General features: G+C 31.9%; 1 protein-coding gene across 1 annotated transcript in view; it reads right to left on the reverse strand.

Annotated features, from left to right (window-relative positions):
• Positions 1-3,897: 3,897 nt before the first annotated feature.
• Positions 3,898-21,553, reverse strand: part of LOC107439994 (triadin) — a 22,065-nt gene continuing 4,409 nt past the window's right edge. Inside the window, exons 3-9 of the mRNA XM_071178808.1 lie at positions 21,016-21,098; positions 20,128-20,266; positions 17,458-17,651; positions 11,882-11,996; positions 9,529-9,692; positions 5,749-5,866; positions 3,898-4,095 (exon numbers count right to left, since the gene is read on the reverse strand). Of these exons, the coding sequence (XP_071034909.1) occupies positions 4,049-4,095; positions 5,749-5,866; positions 9,529-9,692; positions 11,882-11,996; positions 17,458-17,651; positions 20,128-20,266; positions 21,016-21,098 (860 nt within the window). The 3' untranslated portion in view covers positions 3,898-4,048. The remainder of the gene's footprint in view (positions 4,096-5,748; positions 5,867-9,528; positions 9,693-11,881; positions 11,997-17,457; positions 17,652-20,127; positions 20,267-21,015; positions 21,099-21,553) is intronic.

A 21,553-nucleotide genomic window follows, 5' to 3' on the forward strand; every position in this document is an offset into this window, starting at 1 on the left:
GGAAAAATACACATGCTAATACCAACAAAAGATAATTCGACTCCTGTGCTCTTTGCATTCAAAGTGTGAAACCCGCATCAGAAACTAAATAAGAAAGAAATATGGAAAAACTACCAGCCCTTGGGTGCTTTATTTACGTCGCACAACAGCTGCACAATGGGCTACTGGCGACGGTCTGGGAAACATTCCTGAGGATGATCCGTAGACATACCATCGAAATTTTGATCCTCCGCAGAGGGAATGGCTCCCCTGCTTTTGTAGCCCGACGATCTGCTCGCGAAGTCGAGCACTTTACAGTAGAACAGTTTAACGAGGACCAATACTGCTTGCCCTGGTTCCCTACGCAGGCTGCTCAAAGTGGTCAATCCACCCGTTTGATGACCGCAGCCAGTGATGCTTGATTGAGGTATTCTACTGGAAACTGTGTCTTTACGATCAGTCCACAGCGGGACTACTAGCACAAGTATTGTACAGAATGTAATGGAAATGGTTCCTCAGAGATCGCTAGCACAATATTCAAAATTTCGCTTTATGTGACCCTCCAAATTCACCTGCCATTTTGCATACAGTGAGAATGGGCTTGAGAAATAATTATTTTGAATTTTTTCTGTGATTAACTTGATTGTAACCGCGAACGTGAAGTTAGGATTACGTGAACTTTCTCACCCCACGAAACTGGAAAAATTCCATTTAACGCATCTTTGAAATTGACCCTTATCATTTTTAGAATCCTCTTTGAAAAATACGTCATGGATAACAATCAATTACCGATACCCACAATTGGCACAATTATCGCTGTTTGAATCAAAGTAGAAATTAAAGTTGAACATCCATCAAAGTAAATTACGTCACATCAAAGTGAGAGACAATTACAAATACAGGCAACTTTTTATATATTTATTTAATTTCAAAAACAAAAATTTTCCTCTTTTCATTAATATAATCACAGGGTTGGTTAAACTGCCTATATCAATGTCTAATAAAATATGATTTTATTTTTTAAACTTCATTAAATAATTTTAAAATTCGAATGAATTTTAAGAACACAGAAGAGTCCCGCAGTGGACTGATCGTTAAGACACGGTTCCCAGCAGATCACCGAAGTCAAGCATCACTGGCTGCGGTCAGTGTGCGGGTGGATGACCACTTGGATCAGTCTGCGTAGGGACCGAGGGTGTGCGGTATTGGTCCTCGTTAAACTGTGCTACCGTAAAGTGCTCGACTTCGCGAGCAGGTCGTCGGGCTACCGAAGCGGGCTACCTCCGCAGAGGATCAAAATTGTGATGGCATGTCTTCGGATCATCCTCCGGGATGTTTCCCAGACAGTCGCCAATAGCCCATTGTGCAGCTCTAGTGCGACCTAAATTAGCAATAAGAACACAGAGGCCGAGATTATTTATTTGATATATCATACTCTCAACAACAGTGTGTGCCTTTTTTTCCCTTTCGCATTTTCCCTTTTCCCTAAAATTTCGCGGTTCCCATTTTCGTTTTATTTACTTTTATGACTTACTTTGATTGCGCGCGCCTACTTTGATCAAAGTACTTTGATCGTGTCAACCCGCCTTTATTTACGAGATAAATTAAAAACAGACATATGAGCAGTTTTTTATCTTGCTTTATCCTGATTCCTATTCACATGAATTTAACTTTTAAACGATAAAATTTTCGATCCGAAATCGCAGTATAATCTGTGACATTTTTTCACTTAAAATAGGAGAACATCGGGATTCATAAAATTTTTAGTTTATACACTTCATAAAATTATATGAATTTCGAATTTCACATAGTTCTCATTTTTAATTGAAATCCATATTCCACCTTCCCATTTTAATAATCACTCAGAAGATGTTCTTTTTATTGATATCTTATAAATAGTTTGACAAAGACTCTGTTTACATTTTTTGAGTTAGAATATCGTGTTCTACTTATATTTGCCTATTCTTCTCAGATTTATCGGGTTCTATTTTTAGTATGTGTTATGTTATTCAAATTACGCAAATTATATCGAGTGAATAATTTTAACAGTTTCGAAAATTCTATAAAGATTTTGATGCATTTAAATTCTCCACTAATGACGAAACACAATTCACACATAGACATTAGTCCTTTCGAGCGTTTATCTTTAAGTAACAGATTGAATAAAAGCCCATCGGAATATGCTTTCCAATTACTTTTCAGTAATACGTAAACTATATTCCAAGTACCCAAGATATTTTTAGAAAAATTAGGAGAAACTTTTAATTAGGAGGAAATTAGGAGGAAAAAGGAGAAACTTAGAAGTTGCTCAAATTTCAAATATTGTTAAAGAGTTTTAAGTTAAGTGTTATTTTGCAAATTAAAGGTAATTTTTAAGTTTTCAATTCTCAACTTTACATATACATTAGTTATTATGCTTAAACTATATAAACCATATTATGCTATATCTATAATGCTTTTAACTGTTGTAAAATGGAAAAGTTAATTTATAAACAGTAATATTACAGCAAAAGTAATAAATGTGGTTATTATTAAAACTAATCGGTCAATATTAATAAATAACCTCTTATTTTGGTCAAAGTGAGAAATATCGAAAGCTATTCACTTTAACCACTTACTATCAATTATAACCAATGAAGTTTGGTCAATGTGATTAAGCGGTTTATGTAGCATTGGGACATGGGTGTGCCTCTTTGTATATGTGTTACGGTTGAAGTGATAAATCTGGTTATCATTAATACTGACAGGTCAAAATTATTGATAAGAGCTTCCTTTGGTCAAAGGGAGAAATAAAAACGAAAGATATCTGTATCGTGATCTGAGGCAGTATAGTCACAAAGTCTTGGAAAATTCCGGGCATATACACCGAAAAGCCATTACATTATGACCACCCTGCTAACATGTAGGACCACCTTTAGCCCTCAAAACTGCTAGCTCACGCCGTGGGATTGATTCCACAAGATGCTGATAGATAGTCTGAGGTAGCTGGTGCCAAGCGCTCTCCAACTGGTCCTCCGATTCCCTCACATTGCGAGGGGGTAGCGTGGCAGCACGAATTTGGTTTTCCAAGTAGGGCCACAAATGCTCTATTGGATTAAGGTCAAGTGAATTTGGGGACCAAGACATGACTTGAAAGTCACTGGAATGTTTCTCGAACCAATCCATGACGATTCGACCCTTATGGCATGGTGCATTATCCTGTTGGTAAACACCATCCCCCGCAGGAAAAACTGTTGCCATGAATGGGTGAACTATGTTCGAGTAGCTTACAGACATCAGGGATTGTTCTATGAGAATTATGGGTCCTAATGTGCCCCATGAAAACATTGTTCCTGGGCGAGAAACCATGAAAACCTGGGTGAGCCCATTGTTATAGATGGAGGGTGGTCATAATGTAATGGCTCTTCGGTGTATGTATATACATATATATTTCAGATTACAATCAATTTGGCGCTTTGGCGATTGTAGTTGGCGTCGCAAATCACAACACAGAGTTATCACCAATAAAAACGCGAAAGAATGACATTGACCAAACGTCTGTGTCTATTAATAATAATAACCTGTTAATGTGATAAATTCGCTTAAATTTATTTGATTGTTATTAATATTGACCGGTTAGTAGTATAACTCACTATTCACATTGACTGTAACATAATAAATTTATACACTGTTATGTTTTTAATTTCGTTTGATTTTAAATGCATAGTAAAAAAAAACATCTGAATATAGATTAATAAAGTTTTTGAGTAAAACTTATTTTTCATCAAATTATTTGCTCGAGGAACTGATTTGTTGTGTCTATCGACTACCTAGTTTAACATTTGACTATTTTTTCAGAAGTATTTTTTTAAAATTCCAGCGGTTAAGAATCTGGAAAATTCTACTGAATCAATTAATGTTTAATTAAAAAATTGTGCGAAAATTTTAAATCCTTTATTCAGGTTAACATTTCAAAAGAAAAATACAAGTTCTAAAAATGTAAAATACATAAATGCACCAAGAATACAAAAGTGCATAAATATACATAGAAATTGAAATACAAAGGGAAATATAAATAAAACCCGTGATTTTACACATGTCCCCCGAATTCTTTCTTTGGAAGTTTGCCTGATGAATCTGAAATTAGAAAATTAAAAAAATAAATAAATAAATAACCTTTAAGAAAAGGAGTTTTAAAGTTTATAGTTTGTCAATAGGAAATGACATATTATATAATTAAAATATTATATAATTAAATTAGACTAAGTTAAGAGAGCTTACGCTAAGACATTTTTTAAATGACATTTATACTCTTTTCAGTTCTTTATGTACGACATTAGTAGCATTTCACCCCCTTCCATGCTTTTTGAAAAGATAAAGCTGCGTCGAACTTCAAAATAAAAAAAAGTTTATATTTTTCACTCAACTTAAAAAACATATACTGAGAACGTGAAAAAAAAGGTATTATAAACTGAGTCTGGAGCAAAAACAGAGCAAGAAAAAAGAGAAGAATAGGATGCGTTTCGATCATCTAAGTAGAGTTTGACTGAAGGAGAAAAAACTTATTGGTAAAATAATATATGGACATAATCAAGGTTTATAGATTTAAGGGGAATAAACCATAATATATTTTTTGTAACGTCACTCAAAAGGTCCATGTATTCTCCAACAGGAACTAGCAAAGCTTTGTAGTGCATATTTATAGTTTTTGTGCTCTATTAACACCTTTAATAATATTAGTATACTTCGTAACGTAATATTAGCGTATTTAGTAACCTATTAAAAACATCAATTAACATAATACCAGTAGTAACTAATTACCAAAAGTGCTTATCACCAATAATAAGGTAATTTTTGAAGTTCTCCTAGCTGAGTAAGTACCTCTTCTCCTTTAAAGAACCGATTTAGAAAAAAAAACTTTTTATGCAATTTGTACCTAGTACCAAAATTAATGAAGTATCATTGGCGTCAATCACAATTTCTCAATTCTTCAGCAGATCTTAACTACGCTTCCCTGATTTAAATTTTTAATGCAATAATTTATATAAATCTTTGGCCAATACCGAAATAAAATAAACCAGCTGTAATTCTAGAAAATATATAGTAGCGATTTTTATAATCATATTTGGCTAACTGATATCGGAACTTAATTCAAAGGCTTAGAAAATCACCAAACTATTATTGACGACTGCGATGCTTCATTGAATATGATATTAAATACTACCCGTATTTTCATGAAAGGTGCTTGAGTAATGGGAACATATTACATCAAGATGCGTAAGTGTATAATATAACTCATTTTTCAAAATAATTATTTTCTATTATAACTTTTTACTTTATAAAACTCATTTTTGATTGATTAGAGCTGCAAGTTAGGAAGTCATTATCTATATATATATTTCTCTTACACGGCGACAAAAAAAAAGCTTCATTACAACTCCCTGAATGGCAACGCTAGAAAATCGACCAATGATTGCCGCTAAAAATGTCACATGCCAAATCTAGATGAAGTGTCTAAGCATATAGCGCTTTTAAAAACGGAAATAACCAGAGAGCGTCAGCTGCGGCAATCTCATACTATTAAGCTAGGCAGAAGTGAGTAGTCTTTGTCGATAGATCTCTATTTTAGTATTTTGTCGAAAGCGCTTTTTTTCATGAATTTATATATTACGAACTTATTTGCCAATTTTTGTTCTGAATAGCAGATTTGTAAAAGATACAGATTTTATCTGTATCTTATACAAATGCGTAGTAATATTTTGATCATTTACATAGATTATCAACACTTACCACAGTTTTTGTTAGATATTTGGGAAGGGCGAATCCTGGTAGGTAAAGGTAAAGCTTTCTTTTTCGGCTTTTCTATAAGTTTCAGTCCACTATGGCCAATTTCTTTTGGGGTACAAAACTGAAAAACATTCAAGACTCATATTAAAATATTATAACAGAAAAATAGAATTTTAAGAACAAAAAAGTAATATACACAAAAAATCACTACCAGTTAAATTTGGAGAACTACAATGCTACTTTGGTAAATATATCTATATTTGAGTTGAAATAGGTTTAAAGTGATATTTTTATAGAATTTAGGAAATAGATTTATAGTTTAATCATTAGCAATAGTAAATAAATGTTAGAAATTAATATAGCCTAGAGTCAGTCTAGGGTATATTAAGGCCTAGGCACTCATCAAGCGTTTGTACACTTGTCGATGTAGTAGATACTTGTTGATGTAGTAAAAGTTTACTGTTTTTTGTCTAATGTACATAAAATCCTACTTCAAAATTATTTTAAATTAGTCACTTAATGCCTTCCTTCACTGGCATCTACAACATTTAAAGATTTGGTAAATTAAATTAATGTTTCAAATAGTTAAGTAAGAGTTTTCACCAGAAGTTGTATTTTTTTAAAAAATCCCGGCAAATGTTCATTGAACACAAATTTCTTATAGTATGGAATGATCACGTGAGAAAGAATTATTACTTCACATGGATTATGTAGTTAGGAGAATAAACTAATATTTGTACAACAATACAATTAGTTTAGTTTTATGCTTCGTTACAACACAATTTTAGCTTCAAATTCACTGGGGAAAATGTTGGAATATTTCCGGAAATACGTAGTCTGATTTCTCGGCCCTTGGCATAATACACAGAAACATTCCATTTCTCATTAAAGGAAAGTTGCCTAAATAGTTCCTCTCCCAAAACGTGCAACCTCCTTTTCCTAAAGAATTGTATAAAGGACATTCTTTATGGTTAATTAGGAAGATTTTTCAGGAGAAGGTCCATTGAAAAGAAAAAATTAGATGTGTAATGCGTTAAAAATTTCATGTTAATCGATTTCATAAGTTTTCAAATTAATTTTTAAGCAACTGTAAAATGTGTAGATATTACTAAATGCATCACAGATTATTAAATACATCATATAATTATCAATATTTCGCAAAGTTCGACTTTCTTTGCTAGCTTTTGCTAGATGAAGGTTTACAAAACTCTTTGTTCCAAACAATTCGTAGTTGCCTTAATCATACTCTGTGTGCATTCGTTCGTTCTAAATCGTAAAGGTGCAATTTCGGAGAAATATATCAACTTCAACTATTGAACAGGTCTATTTTTAAATCATTAAACTGAACTACTCCTAAAATGTAAAGAAAAGGTCTGAGAATTATTTCTGAATTAACTCTCCCCCTACACCAATGTTAATGAGATAAGTGATAAAGTGTAGTATATCTACAACTACGAAAATATAATTCCAATTCACTGGTATATATGACGTATTAACTCGATTCTATGGTGGAATATCTTTTCATAGATGAAGGCTGACACTCTCGCCACATTGGTGACCTTCGGACGTAATGTGAACACGCTTACCTTGACAGAAACTCCCACTACGATTTGAACACGCCTGCTTTGATGGATGGTCCACAAGTTAACAGTTGACTTGCTACTTGTGACTGCGGTGACATTGTCCGCCTCACGCTGTTGCTTCTCAATCTCGATCACACACATGGTATACACTCGACTTCTAAAGGCAACACATGAGCAACCACGACAGTGGTCTTAATACTGCTCTCATGGGTTCTCAAAAAAACAGCAATGAGCAACTAGTGGTATACGTTCATCGAATTCTATCACAGATATAATTCTGGTGGGGGAGTACTGTAGTGTATCTACCACTACAAAAATATAATTCCAATTCACTAGTATATAAAACATGTTAACTCGATTCTATGGCTGGGTACCTTTTCATAGATGAAACTTTTATTTTTTATTTTATATCCGTCGTTGAACAGCTGACCCAATTTTGGGTTTATGGCTAACTATCCCCCCAATGATATTCACTAGGAGTTTGCTAATGTTAATAAGATTGAAAATGTATCATTACTCGCAAACTTTTAGTGAATTGACAATTGAAAACTTAGTTTAACAGTATTTAATACATTCTGGTGAGCCAATCTTTAACTAAACTGTCTTTTGGATAGCAAGAAACCTTAATCTACATGTGAATCCAACTGGAAATTTAAGTAAAGACAGTAAGATTTCATATTCCTATGATGAGATTTATTTTCTTTATTCTCAAGAAGAAAAAAACTAGGATATCAATTTTTGCAAAGTAACGAAATTTAGCAACAACAATTTGGCGCTGTATAAAGAAAATAAATATTTCAATTGAATTAGCCTGAAATGCAGCAGAAAATATTGATTCACAGTTTTTTTTTCAGCCAATAGTGGCATCTCTTGAGGAAATGTAGAATTAATTTTAAAATTTGTAAAAAATATTCAATATAATATAAATTGGTTTCCTAAGCAAAACGCAACACATCGTACATTTCTATTGCACTATGAGTTTTTTTAAAGAAATTTTTCAAATAGCTGGTCACTTTTGGGAATATCCAAGCTACTTGACAGCGAAATCAGTTACATTTCTCTGAAATAATTACGTTTAGTGTTTAAAAAAGTAAGTACGAAAATTTTTGTCATGTTGTTACATTCGGGTTGAATTTTGAAAAGGCGCATATCTAACTGCGTCCATTTTCTTAAACACGCATTTTAGGCTATGCTCATTTTTTTAACACCCATTTCCAGCAGTGTCCAGAATAAAGAACTCTCCGATGAGATACTATTTTGACTTACCACAAATAAATTTTGCAATCAAAAATATTAAAGATATTAATAACTGTAAGCTCAATTGCAATTATTCAACATATTATGCTGTTTGCAGAAAATTTAAGTCCTATAATCTGGGATCAAATTAGTACTACAAACTAAACTTCCAATTAAAATAACATGCTAAACTAAATTAACTGAAACAAAAAATTTTTATAAATAGAGATTTTATTTTGATTCTCAAGAAGTAATAAAGTCAATTCTACTATAAATAGAATTTTTATAATTTTTTTTATGATGCTAAATCAAGTGTATTCAATTTCAATTTTCCTATAAAGAGACATATGCAGAACCTTTGTCACTTCATCATAATCATTTCCCCAAATTTTTAAATTATAAACTTTTTTTTTAGAAATAATACTTTATTTTTAAACTTTTTGAGATTTTCACTCAATAAAATTGTATATTTAAAGCTGGTTTTTTAATAAAAAAAGGTATAAACGGAGACTTAGTGCTATTCAGAAAATATAGACATTTTTCCATCGATGAGAGATATATCTCTCCATAAATTCAAGCATCAGTTAATTTTGATAATCTTTTTCAGAATGCTTGGAGAATATTCTATTATTATTTTGCCTTATAGTGTCAGCCACCATTGTGGAGAATTTTCATAAATTTTCCAATATCGTTGATTAAGTCTACTGAAGCACTTGAAACAGAATTAAAGCAGATAATATTTCTATCAGTTAACTACAGGTAGAAAATTATGAATAGATTAACAGTGTCAATCTTTAAACTGTCCTTAAGTATTTAAGCTTAATATATTTACTAAAATTTTAAATTAAAGTACTGATATGATTTTAGGATGAAGTTAGCGGTCGAGTTAAAATCCTCTAAAATAATTTAATGAGAGTAAGGAGAAATTAATAAATACTATAAAATATTTCTGTGATTTTTTTACCTCTTTTTGGAGTTCAGATGCATCTTGAATAGCATCTTTAAACTCAGGAAAAATATCTTGCTTATCCAAAGACTTTACTTGCTTATCCTTTCCGTTGCTTGCTTTACAAATTTGCTGTTTTGTTTCCGTTATTTTATTTGCATTAGTCTTTCTGTTAACTTTTTCTGTAAGTAAATGGGAATATGAGCAGTAAAAATTTTTATTAATAAACAGAGAAAAAGCTTTCTCTCTAAGAACACCATTCTTTTGTTTATTTATATATATATATATATTCTTTAGACACATTATAAAGAATAATTTTTTTCGTAGGCTAATTATTCTTTATTCAAAAATATCGCATTTATCGTAAAGGAATCTGTCCTGATGAAGAGCTTTACGTTTACCCATTAAAAGATTTTCTATTTATTCTTCTTGCCGGCCAGGTGGCCGAGCGGTTAGCGTGCCTGACTGCGAAGCCATAGGCTGCGGGTTCGAATCCGGCTCTGGGCATGGATGTTTCTCTCTCTCTTTGTGCTGTTCTCTGTTGTGTGTGTGAATGATGTGTGAATGTGGCCCACCCTATAAACGGGTTTGTGGCAGTGTGGCGTGGGCAATGTTGCTCGCCTCCGTGACTTTGGTTCACAGGTGCCCACTGGGTAACGCGAAATGAGCAACAATTCTGGCATAGTATAGGCAAAGATTCAAATTCAGTGCCTGCCATTGGAAAAAAAAATATTTATTCTTCTTTGTATGTGTTTATATAGATATCAGCTATCTACCTTATTTTGCTAACATTTCAGAAAAATGCTCACATGAAGTGTTTCGTCGAAAGAGCACAAAATGTAAAAAAATTTAATCTGTAGAGTTGAAGTTTCGGTTATTTTCTATGTTAAAAATATCTTTAAATATGCCTTCAACATTTTATTTTTGTGCGAAGTACATTTATCAGTGGCAGCAGACTAAAGCTGAAAATTCGATAAGACATAGAATTCATATAAGAGCTTGATAAGACTTAGCATGATCATTTCTCTATTTTACATTTAATATTTTTCCCCCTATGTGCTGCACAATCAGTCTTCCCGATGAGCAGACCTAGTGCGTTCTCCAGAAGTGGTATCCACTTTTTCAGGACCACCACAATGGGTGAGATACCGTTGGCCATGTTAATTTGGACATCTAGTTTCTGCCACACTAGATAGCAGCACCGAGACTCTATTTGGATGCTTTTACATTTAATATAGAGTTCAAAATATTTTTAAGTAGTGATAGAAAAAAGTTGCTGTAATTTATTAAAATATTAATACACTATCTCTGATACCATTAAAAGAAATATTTTCCGTAACTATTGAAAAGCAATAGTAGGATCGATAGTAAAAAATTTAAAAATATATCTTCCACCAATGAAATATTCTTTTCTATATTTAAAATTTTAACACTAAACTAAGTACTTTTTAACTTTAATATTTGGAAGAAAGAAGAATTAATATAAATGTTCCCTTAGATGATATAAAATTGGATCACGCATGTTACACTAGACTTAAACGTTAACGCGTACTTAGGGTATAAATTGAATCAAATAGGAGTACAAACTATATTAAACAAATAAATAAATAAATAAAGAGGAAATATTTCCAGACTACTTCGTATTCGTGAGAATCAAGTATACTAAAAGAAAGTAAACCCCTGAGGGATTCTAGATAAGAAATAAAATCGAAATCACGCGTTTTCACTTAGCTTAAAAGCATAAGTATTCAAAGTTTCGGTCTTTGGTAATGCAATTAAAACTAGTATAGTAACTAGTATTAAAACTAGTTTTCCATATTCCTAGAATTGCGATGAACAGTGACAGCTGACCTTAAATAAGTAAAAATAAATAAATGCATGATTTTTGTTAATGTTTTTCAAACTTTATCAAGCTATCCGCTTTTTACTGTCATATTTAGAAGTCTAACAGGAACAATATTAATATTTTTCTCACTTTTTTGTAGTTACTAGAAAACTATGCTTCCTTAGAAATTTTATTTCTAATTCGAGTAAATTGGAAAAAAGTCTGATTTCAATTTTTTCCTAACAATATAGGCAAGTTTATCAAAAAGTAGTACCGCAAAAAACTTCTTGATTGTAGAAAATGTTGACTATCATAAGCTGGTGTCGAGCACCAACAATAATCTACCCTATCTCCATCTTGATTAAATGAATTTCTAAAATTGCGTTTTGCTCTCTTGCTTAATCTAATAACAAAGTCACGGAAAATGACAGCTAATAAATAAAAAATTGAAATTAGTTTAACTTTTCAATTTATACCGGAATTCGCCACTTTTCAGTTTTATGCATCTATACATATATATTAGTCATTAGAAGTTATAATAACTACCATGATTTATGACAGACTCTGCTTTGGATCTATTCTTCTCTTGATTTTTAAGCACTTTACCAGATCTGTATTTAAAGGTCCCTGCAGTTTCGGTTTTCAAAGCCGGTGATTTGATCTGAAGAAGAAAAACATTTCAGTATTAATTAACTTAAAAAAATTTGTAACAAAATAATAATATAGTGTACTAACATCAATAAAACCATACGGTGCTATAAGAAATGACTAATAAAAAAAAGGTAGAAAGATTACTGAAGTACCAAGTTGCTGTTTTATCCGAGATGTATCTATAAAAGGACTCCACCTTGGTAAAAAATCATTATATAACTGCAATTTTAGCGAAATACTGTAATTTTGATGTGCTTACTACTTTACTCAAAATGAAGCCTTGCACAGTGCACAAACAAAATAAACACACTGCTGTGTTCACCTAATGAGCTCGTTTTAATAGGATTCAATGATTCGAGCGCCAATAACTTCATACGTCAACTCACTGACTGGATCAGCCGCAGAGGATCGCCACGAATAGCCACTTACCAAGTTTTACCATTTATTCTTGCAGTTTCGGTTTTATTACCCATTGGTAAAATGGGTGTTGTTTTGTGTTTGATGGCGCACTCACCTTATTTGAACGTCATCACACTCTTAAACTGTGTTTAAGAGTAATAGTAAACAACGCGCATGCGTCGTCATTTCATGCGTTTCTATGGCAACCGCAACTGTTTGATAATTTTTTTCAGATTTCTCGTTTTCACTTTTAATTTTGTTCTGCATTAATTTTTGAGTTTATTTTTGAGATATGGAACCAGAGAGATCCCTTAAATACTTGAGTTGAGAATGAAAGAGAATTTTATCATTTGAACGATATTTTTGCTTTTATTGTTTTAAGTAAGAATCAGAAATTCTAATCTACAGTTCAAGCTGGATCGTTTTCAATACTTATTCAGGTGAATATCATAAGTAAAGAGGGTCTCAAACTGATTGACGTGGTCCCAAAGGTTTGAGTTGAAGCAGGGAAAAAAACGATGCCAAGGCCAGAACTTGCCGAGACTAAGAAAGCTAAAGCCAAAGATCGTAGGCGGGGAAAAAATTAGACAGCAACCATTTTGCCAATGGGTAACCTGTATTTTTTTCTTCTTTTTACCACGTTTATATCAACTTGCCTTCGTGTATGTTTGTTCGGGTGGAATTTTGTAATCGATTTTAAACTAACTTCCCGACTAGCCACAGACTTCAAATTTAGTACATAGTTTAGAATTGGATGACAATGCATGAAAATAAGGAGAAGGACATGCAAAGTAAAATAAATTTAAAATTAAAGAAAAATTAATATTTTCGCGATTGTCTTTTGTTGTCGATTAGATTATTTCAAATTAGTGTCACATGTCAGTTGAAACGTTTTGTGTACAGTGAGTGAAAAAATTGAGATTTTGGAAGCGAGTACAAAAAAAAAATCAAAGTATAATTATTTTTTTAAAAAACCACGTTTTTGTAGTGGAGAATAATAATTAAAAAACAAAAATTTGGAAAACGAAAAACGTGGGGCTCATGAAATACATAACAGTTCATATACACAGACTATTATACACATTTTCATACTCATACACATGCACAACCACATCCGCATATACATTCACATACACATGCATATACACAAACCTATTCCACATATCCACATTCAGATACAATTACAGATATACATACACGTATTCTCATGAGCACACATACTGTTACTGTTATGTATTTCACGCTCCACACGTTTTTCGTTTCTTAAATTTGTTTTTTAATTATTATTCTCCACTACAAAAATGTGGTTTTTAAAAATATTATTTTATTTTTTTTTGCTTTCAATTCCTAGTTTCCTGTATATTTTTCCAGAAATATTGTTTTAAATTGCAGTTTTAAAGTTCCCTCTTATTCCTCTTCTTGAATTATATTTCTCAATATCCAATCAATCATAGTTAAGAATAATATCCTTACCATCATACAACCTTGCTTAATCATGATCTAAAAGTGCTCTGTCTGGTTTCCATTTACTTCACAGCATTTTGAATCCCTGCAAAGTTCTTTAATGACATAAATTTTTCGAAAATGCCAATAAAACTCTAAAATTCTCCATGGCATATTTCTATTAACAGAATCGAAAGCTTTCTGAAAGTCAATAAAATTCATACATAATGATGTGTTAAATTAGAGATCCAGTTAAATAATATCCTTTAAAGTAAATATCTGGTGAATTGTTCCTGCATCACTTCTGAAACCTGATAATTCCTTACGTAGTGGATTTTTAATATGTTGATTAAAATTTTTCCAAATACTTTGGCTGAAATCGACGTGATAATTAAGGTAATGAGCGGAAAACAGTTTTATCATATCCACCAATAAATATTGACTACAACATGAAATGTCTATAAGATATTAAAGTGATACATATTTTATGTACAATATTGGTGATTAAAATCACCATCTAAGCGCAGCGGAGTGATTAAGATTTTAACTAAAGTCTAATATTTAGTTACTGAAATGATAAATGTTACACATACGATAGTGGTGGTTGAATTCCCTTTCTAAGTGTAGAAGGGTGATGATGGTTTTTAACCATGATGAAAATGTAATTTTTTCCGAACTAAAATAAGCAAAATTGTGCAAGGGAAACTTTCACATCAAATACAAATTTGAAATTTTGAACTTTAAATTTGAAATCCTAAATACACTGGTTATCATAAATTAAGGAAAAATCACAAAAATAGCGATAACTCTTTCAAAAGTAAGCCAAACCGTGCAAAATTTGCATATGTTGTCCACTAAGAGTAGCTGAGTAAAATTGCAATATGCAAATTAGTGGCGCTGCACTCGGCTTACGTCATCTGCCTGGAGCATAAAAGTCCAAGTTTGAGAGAAAGCACACAAATTTTACTGTGATTGCGACATTGAAAATCTGAGATAGCCAATTCGTAATAATGACCTCTAGGCATCATTTGCCTGAAGAACTACGATGGAGAGCCATCGGGAGACTAGAGGCAGGGCAGAGTCAATCAGAAGTGGCCAGATGGCTAAATGTGAGTCCATCTGTGGTTCATAGACTTTGGAGGCAATTTCAAACCACAGATTCGGCATCTAGGAGGTTCAGTCAAGGACGGCCAACTGTTACGACCAGTGCCGATGACCGATATTTGACATTAAGTGCACGCAGGAATAGAACCGCTACTCCGACACATCTTAGATCCTCTCTTGCTGCAGCCACCGGAAGGTTGGTGTCAACGTCAACTGTGCGCAGAAGGCTCCACGAAGGTGGTCTGTATGCGAGACGACCAGCCATTTGCGTGCCGCTCACATCACGCCATAGGAGAGACCGTTTGCAGTGGGCCCGACAACATGTCCACTGGACGTCAGATCAATGGAGGCCTGTTCTCTTTACGGATGAGTCCAGGTTTAGTCTAGAAAGTGACAGTAGACGTTATTTGATATGGAGAGAACCTGGGACCCGTTATCATCCATCAAACATCCGTGAAAGAGATGCATACGGAAGAGGCAGTGTCTGTGTTTGGGGAGGCATATCCTTAGGAGGGCGCACATACCTCCATGTCTTTCCAAGGGGAACCGTGAATGCTCAGGTTTATCGAGACAACATCCTTGATGCTTATGTGCGCCCATATGCCGGGGCAATTGGTGATTGCTTCCTGTTACAGGACGATAATGCAAGACCACACAGAGCTCGCATTGTTGATGATTATCTTCAACAGGAAACAATTACTCGCATGGAGTGGCCAGCTCGATCCCCGGACTTGAATCCTATCGAGCACGTTTGGGATGCTCTAGGGAGGCGTGTATCTGCCATCAATCCGCCCCCTCAGACCCTTGCCACGCTTGCAACTGCTTTACAAGAGCAATGGCTCTCACTTCCTATTGAACTGATAGACCGCATAATTGAAAGCATCACACATCGCTGTTTGTGCTGTATTGCTTCTAGAGGCAATCATATTCCATATTAAAGGTACTTTTTCTATTGCAAACCGATACTTCCAATTTGTTTATTTTATACATGTGCTAATTTCTATACTACTATTAATGTCTGATAATTTCTTTTTATGTTGTTTAATACCTTACTATGTGTTGTATATTGTGGGTAAGTTTCATAAAATTCCATGTGTAATTTCTTGAGTTATCGCGATTTTTGTGAATTTTCCTTAATTTATGATAACCAGTGTATATTAAAATCTAAATTTTCTCTACTGTTATCTTCTATGAACATATTATAATAAGTCGAATTTAACATGTTATAACTAAATTTTTTTACGAAAAAGCATTTTTTTACGAAAAGCAAATACAGAAATCATTGAATAATTTAGACTCAAAAATGTTTTGCCTTTTACATTTTGCTTCATTTATTCATCATAATTTATTCACTTTTTTACCTCTCAAACTTAGTTTAGGAAGATTAAATCATTGTGGCGTCAAATGAGATTTGAATAAGTGAATTTCCGGTGAAGTCTAATTTAATTTTCAAAATATGGAAATGATACAAGGTATTCCTTTACCACTACTTTTAAGATATGTTAATAACGAATTTTTTTATGCTAAACATCATACATATTAAGGGCTTCGTAAATTAGTATTTAAGCATGAGAGAAACCGAATAGCTAGTGACAGAAGCTGAAAGAAAACAACACTCATTTTGTTGCCTCATAAACCTTTAATGAGTTTCTTACAACCACTTTTCCACTACCATCAGTTTCCTGCAGAATTCCAATTTGTTTTGATATTTTCAGCCTCGCCTTACCCTCCAATAATTCGTTAGATTCCCAAAAGGTTCTTTTTTCCAGCTTCAATATTAATTTAAGACATAATGCACTTTATTTTCAACTATTTCTAAATATATATATATTATGAACAGGGATTACAAAACATTCTAAAGTTCCAAAAATTTTTTTTAAATTTGTTACACGTTTTTAGAATAGTAATATCGTAAACAAAATTGCTACTGTATATTTTTATACTTTCCATGTATTTTATTTTACAACCAGCGTTGAACAGCCGACGCAATTATGAGTTTACGACTACCAATATTCAATTCCGTAGCCTAATTTAGCCCAATCCAGAAGACAAGGGAAATCTTGGATCAAGTATTGGTAGAAATTTGCCTTCGTAGAGGACTTTTTGATGGAGCTAACCTGCTTTTGCGCTACATGAAGAGAAAAACGTTGAAAACCTCCTACGGTTATCATGACGGCAAGGGGACTCTAACTCATGATCCGTCTACCACTAAGGATATTTTACCTCTGCATGACCCGGTTGCCGAATTCGTAACAACCAGCCTTTTCTGGGATTCAAACCCGGATCATCTCGTTGGGAGGCAAGTGCTCTATCTCCTGAGCCAGCACGTCTTTCCTATGCATTTAGATATGAACCAGGTCTGCTTCGATTTTATCGCAATAGAGATGTTATAAGAGAAAAGATGAAAATAGTTGTTTACTTTTTGTTCTCCTCTCATTGTATCACCCATTTTGGAAGAAGTGGAGGTATATCTTAAAATTTAAATAAACATATATAAAAAAAATACCAAAGTGCATTTTATTTACCTTTGAATTTGTTGGAGACTGCTCCAGCTTAGGTTCTCCAAATTTAACAGGCTTTTTATCTCGGAAGCTTAAACTTTGTTTCAATTTTGCGACACCTTTGGGAACTATACCTTTTTTGACTGCAGGCGGAAGATTCGTTGCTTGCTTTGTTAGCGAAGTGCTAATTTTTCCTTTGCTGCGGATGGAAAGGTGATCTAAAGCATAAAGATTAAACAATCTAAATCAATAAAGTAAATTATCTGATTCTTAACAAAATCATTGTATAAAAAATTGCTTTAATACTGTAATGATTAGTTGATTATCATAAATGTATTTAGTAATTTTTCGTAGTTCTAAAAGTATGTTGAGGTACCAAAAAAAAAAAGAAAATTAGCATTAAGAGACCTAAAATTTCAATTTATCCCTCGACTAATTTATTTGTGAGTATATTTTTCTGATTTAGGTCCTTCCCATGACTGAAGAATCAAGAATCAGAGTCTATAAAAATGTTTATTTAGATGAAGTACATTTTTGTGTTTGATTTCGTTTTTCAAAATATCACATACACTAATTAGCATATTTAAAGTTAAGCCCTTGAATCAAAAAAATTTAATCTTTCGTTCATTAAATCAAATGATATTTACAATGTTTCAGTTTGCGATATTTTTTCTTAAATTAGGAAGCTCCGCTCATCCAATCCTCTTGGTGTCTTCTCATTCATCATTGTTCATTTTTTTTAATAGCCTATTCTGAAAAATTTATTATAAAATATATAATTATTATGATTTTCTTTAAGCACATTTCGTTAATTTGTTAATTGTAATAAAATGAGCGGCCAACAAGATTTAAAAAAAAATTATCTGCGAAACTGTGCTTGAAAAATCAAACTTAGAATGCAGAATATGTGGATATTAAGAAGTAAATGAGAAATAATTTAGTTGTTAACAATATGTAATGGTAATATTGCATAACCTAATATCATATAACAGTTTAAATTATAACAGTTTTTGTATTATTAAACTATTATATTTATAATAGTTTCGATATGAATATTAAAATTTATGTCTAACAACATCAATTCAACACTAATTTTTATTATATTTATTCTTTTCTATTTTGGGGAAATCTTGATCTCAAACCAAGCAAAAGTCTTTAAAAGGAAGAAATTGGAGGAAACAATTTTTTTCTGCAACAATGGATAAATAATCATTATTTAATACAAAAATAAATTCGGTAAAAAAAGCACTTAAAAGAGCAATAAATTTCAAACAAGAAACTAGTTTTAAATTTATAAATGAAAATGTCCTTTTCAACACACTCGAATTTAAATTTTTTAGTTGCATTTCTATGGAATGTAGTGCGATCCACATGATATTTCTTACTGCCAGTTTAACAGTTAATAATTATCGAAAATCAAATTTTTTATTTCATAGTACAAGTTTCTGTATTTTCAACTTTCGAAGTCTTAAAAGATATTGCACAGAACAGAGCTCAGTTTCCAAATTAATTGTTTTCCTATTTCATACAAATATTCTTAGTTTGTATTTATATCATTCAATCTGTATACTTCATTATTTATTTTATACTATAAAATTTTTACAAAAAAAAGAAGGAAAAAAACGATTTTCAAGTTGATTAAAAATGAGAAGATAATTTCTTCGAACCTTAATCTTTCAAAAAACTACAAATTTTCAGAGTTGATGGAATTTTAAGAAAATGGTAGTTTTACGACTTTCGTGTTTGGTTTGACAAAAATAAATTATTTCCATTTAGGAACTAATGCCCAGTAGGTGTGGTAGATGAAGTCTTCGTTTTCCATGGCTTTAGTCGGGGTTCCAGTTCCCCGTTCTAAGGGATTGGTGTCTGCGCTGACTAGACTTTATCCAAACGTATCTTAGTTGTTTGAAATGGTCTGAAACTCATTTTTCTGCAATTTCTCTGGGGTGAAAAATTTCAAAATGGCTCAGAATTTCTTTTTTCCATCTCCAGTTTCACAAACCATAAGAAATATTTTCCGAAAATCCCTAATTGTTACATAATTGATAAAATCCTTAAAAAAATTTTTTTTTTTTTTTAAATAAGAGACAAAAGAAATTCATGGCTTACTGCCCTCTGCACAAAAAACTAAATATTAATTCCAAAAATTTTTAAGAAATTTCAAAAATAATTTACATTTGTCAGCACATTGCGCTGTTTACAGAAAAATTGTAAAACATTGTTTTGTGGTGCATTTTAGATCATCCTTTTCTTTATTATTTGGTCTTCAGACTAAATTATATTGTTACTGCAATCAGTTGTTAACCTGAAAACTTTTTTTATAGTTTTTCTCAGTTAATAGCACTGCATGCTCCGAACTTTGTAAATAAATTTAAAAATTGGTTTTAAGAAAGTCTTCATAGTCTCCAAAGTGCAAAGCAGCAGACATTATATTGTTCCGAATCTGATCTTCATCCGGTTTTTTAGTTTTTTAAATCGTCGCTCATTTGTGGGATACGCGGAATCAGTAATTTAGTTTCATGATTATTGTTTTTACTGGTAATTTCGAAATACAAACTTACTATGAAATAATAATTACATAAATTTGGAAGAAAAAAAACTCTCCAATCGAGTAAACCACTATTAAATAAACTTTTCCTCACACTTCTTTACTATTATTTTCATTCAACACTTGAAAATAAAAAGTAAAATCACCAAGTTTTATTTCAGATTCCGATTTTGATCGATTTAAAGTTGCACGCTGTCTATCCATAATATTTTCTGACAATTCTGTTAATGCTTTTGATGTTGACGGAAACACAGCAGCAGAGATCGTAGTTGTCTTCAATTGTTCCTGGAAAACAATTTTTAAGCAATTTAAGAAAACTTCTGTTCTATCCATGAACTGTATATAAATGAAAAAATCCTATTAATTGAACTTAAAACTATCGCATCACATTATAATAGGATTTGCTGCAAGATTTGACCACTTAACACTAGATTGCACAAGGAAGTCATTTTGACTGCTTTTTAATTTCAACTAGAAAAACAATGATGTATATATTGACACAATTTCTTAGAATTTTGCGACTTTCTGTACAACATATAATTTTTTTTATTGTTAATATTTACTAATAACTTTTTATATAACTGCAAATAATATAAATAAATTAATTTTAAACAAATTTCTTTACACATTATTCTTTCACAATCTAGTCATTTTGACTGTTTTTGGGAAAAAATATAGGTATATACTAAGTTTGTGTTTCTAGTGTTAATAAACTTTACTTATTTTATAATTTGAAGATACACTATGTCATTAATCATCCTAATACTTTTACATTAATATACCTGACCATTGATGTACCGAATAATTAGTATATCTAGTACTTTTTCGAATTCAGTTTTCACATTTATTTAGTTAACTAGGAAATTTTAAAACAGAATAGGAAAAAAAAAGAAATGAATAAATGAATTAGAAAATTACTGAATCAGTCAAGAAAAATTTTGACTAAAGATTCGCTTTTAATAAATTAAATTTCTATTAAAGACAATGGTTACGTTACAATTGTTTTGTATCAGTGCAGAAAAAAAATATTTTACTGGTATTTCATTTTTTTCCTTAGGCTTTCCTGCTGCCTTCTTCGGTAAAGTAGCACTTTTCTGTTCATCTGTTAGAGGCAAATCTAAAAATGGAAATCTGATTTTAAATACAAAAAAAATTTATTAGCAAATTTTTAGAAGTTCAATTTTGACAATTTGATATTTTTTCTGAAATTGAAAAGTAAACGCAAGAAATGCACAAAGGTCAATAAAAAATTCCAAGTTTTCTTTAAAAGCTTTAATGCAAGAGTGCATTACATTAAAAAATAGAAATCACGTGGTTATAGAAATTAATTCATCAATTTCTACAAACTCTTGTTTCGATAAATTAATATTTATATTTATTTATTTATGTAATTATTCAATCTATATAAATAAAGCAAATGTTTATATGTATTCGCATATGTATGCATATATGTTTGCATGTACAGTCCGCAAAAAAAAAAACGAATCACCCTGAATAACTTTCGTTCTAATGATCGGATTTTCACGAACTAAGTGTCAATCTTAATGGTTCCTGGGGGTGACCTCAAATATG

This window comes from Parasteatoda tepidariorum, chromosome 3, assembly GCF_043381705.1.
Source record: "Parasteatoda tepidariorum isolate YZ-2023 chromosome 3, CAS_Ptep_4.0, whole genome shotgun sequence".
Taxonomy (NCBI): Eukaryota; Metazoa; Arthropoda; class Arachnida; order Araneae; family Theridiidae; genus Parasteatoda; species Parasteatoda tepidariorum.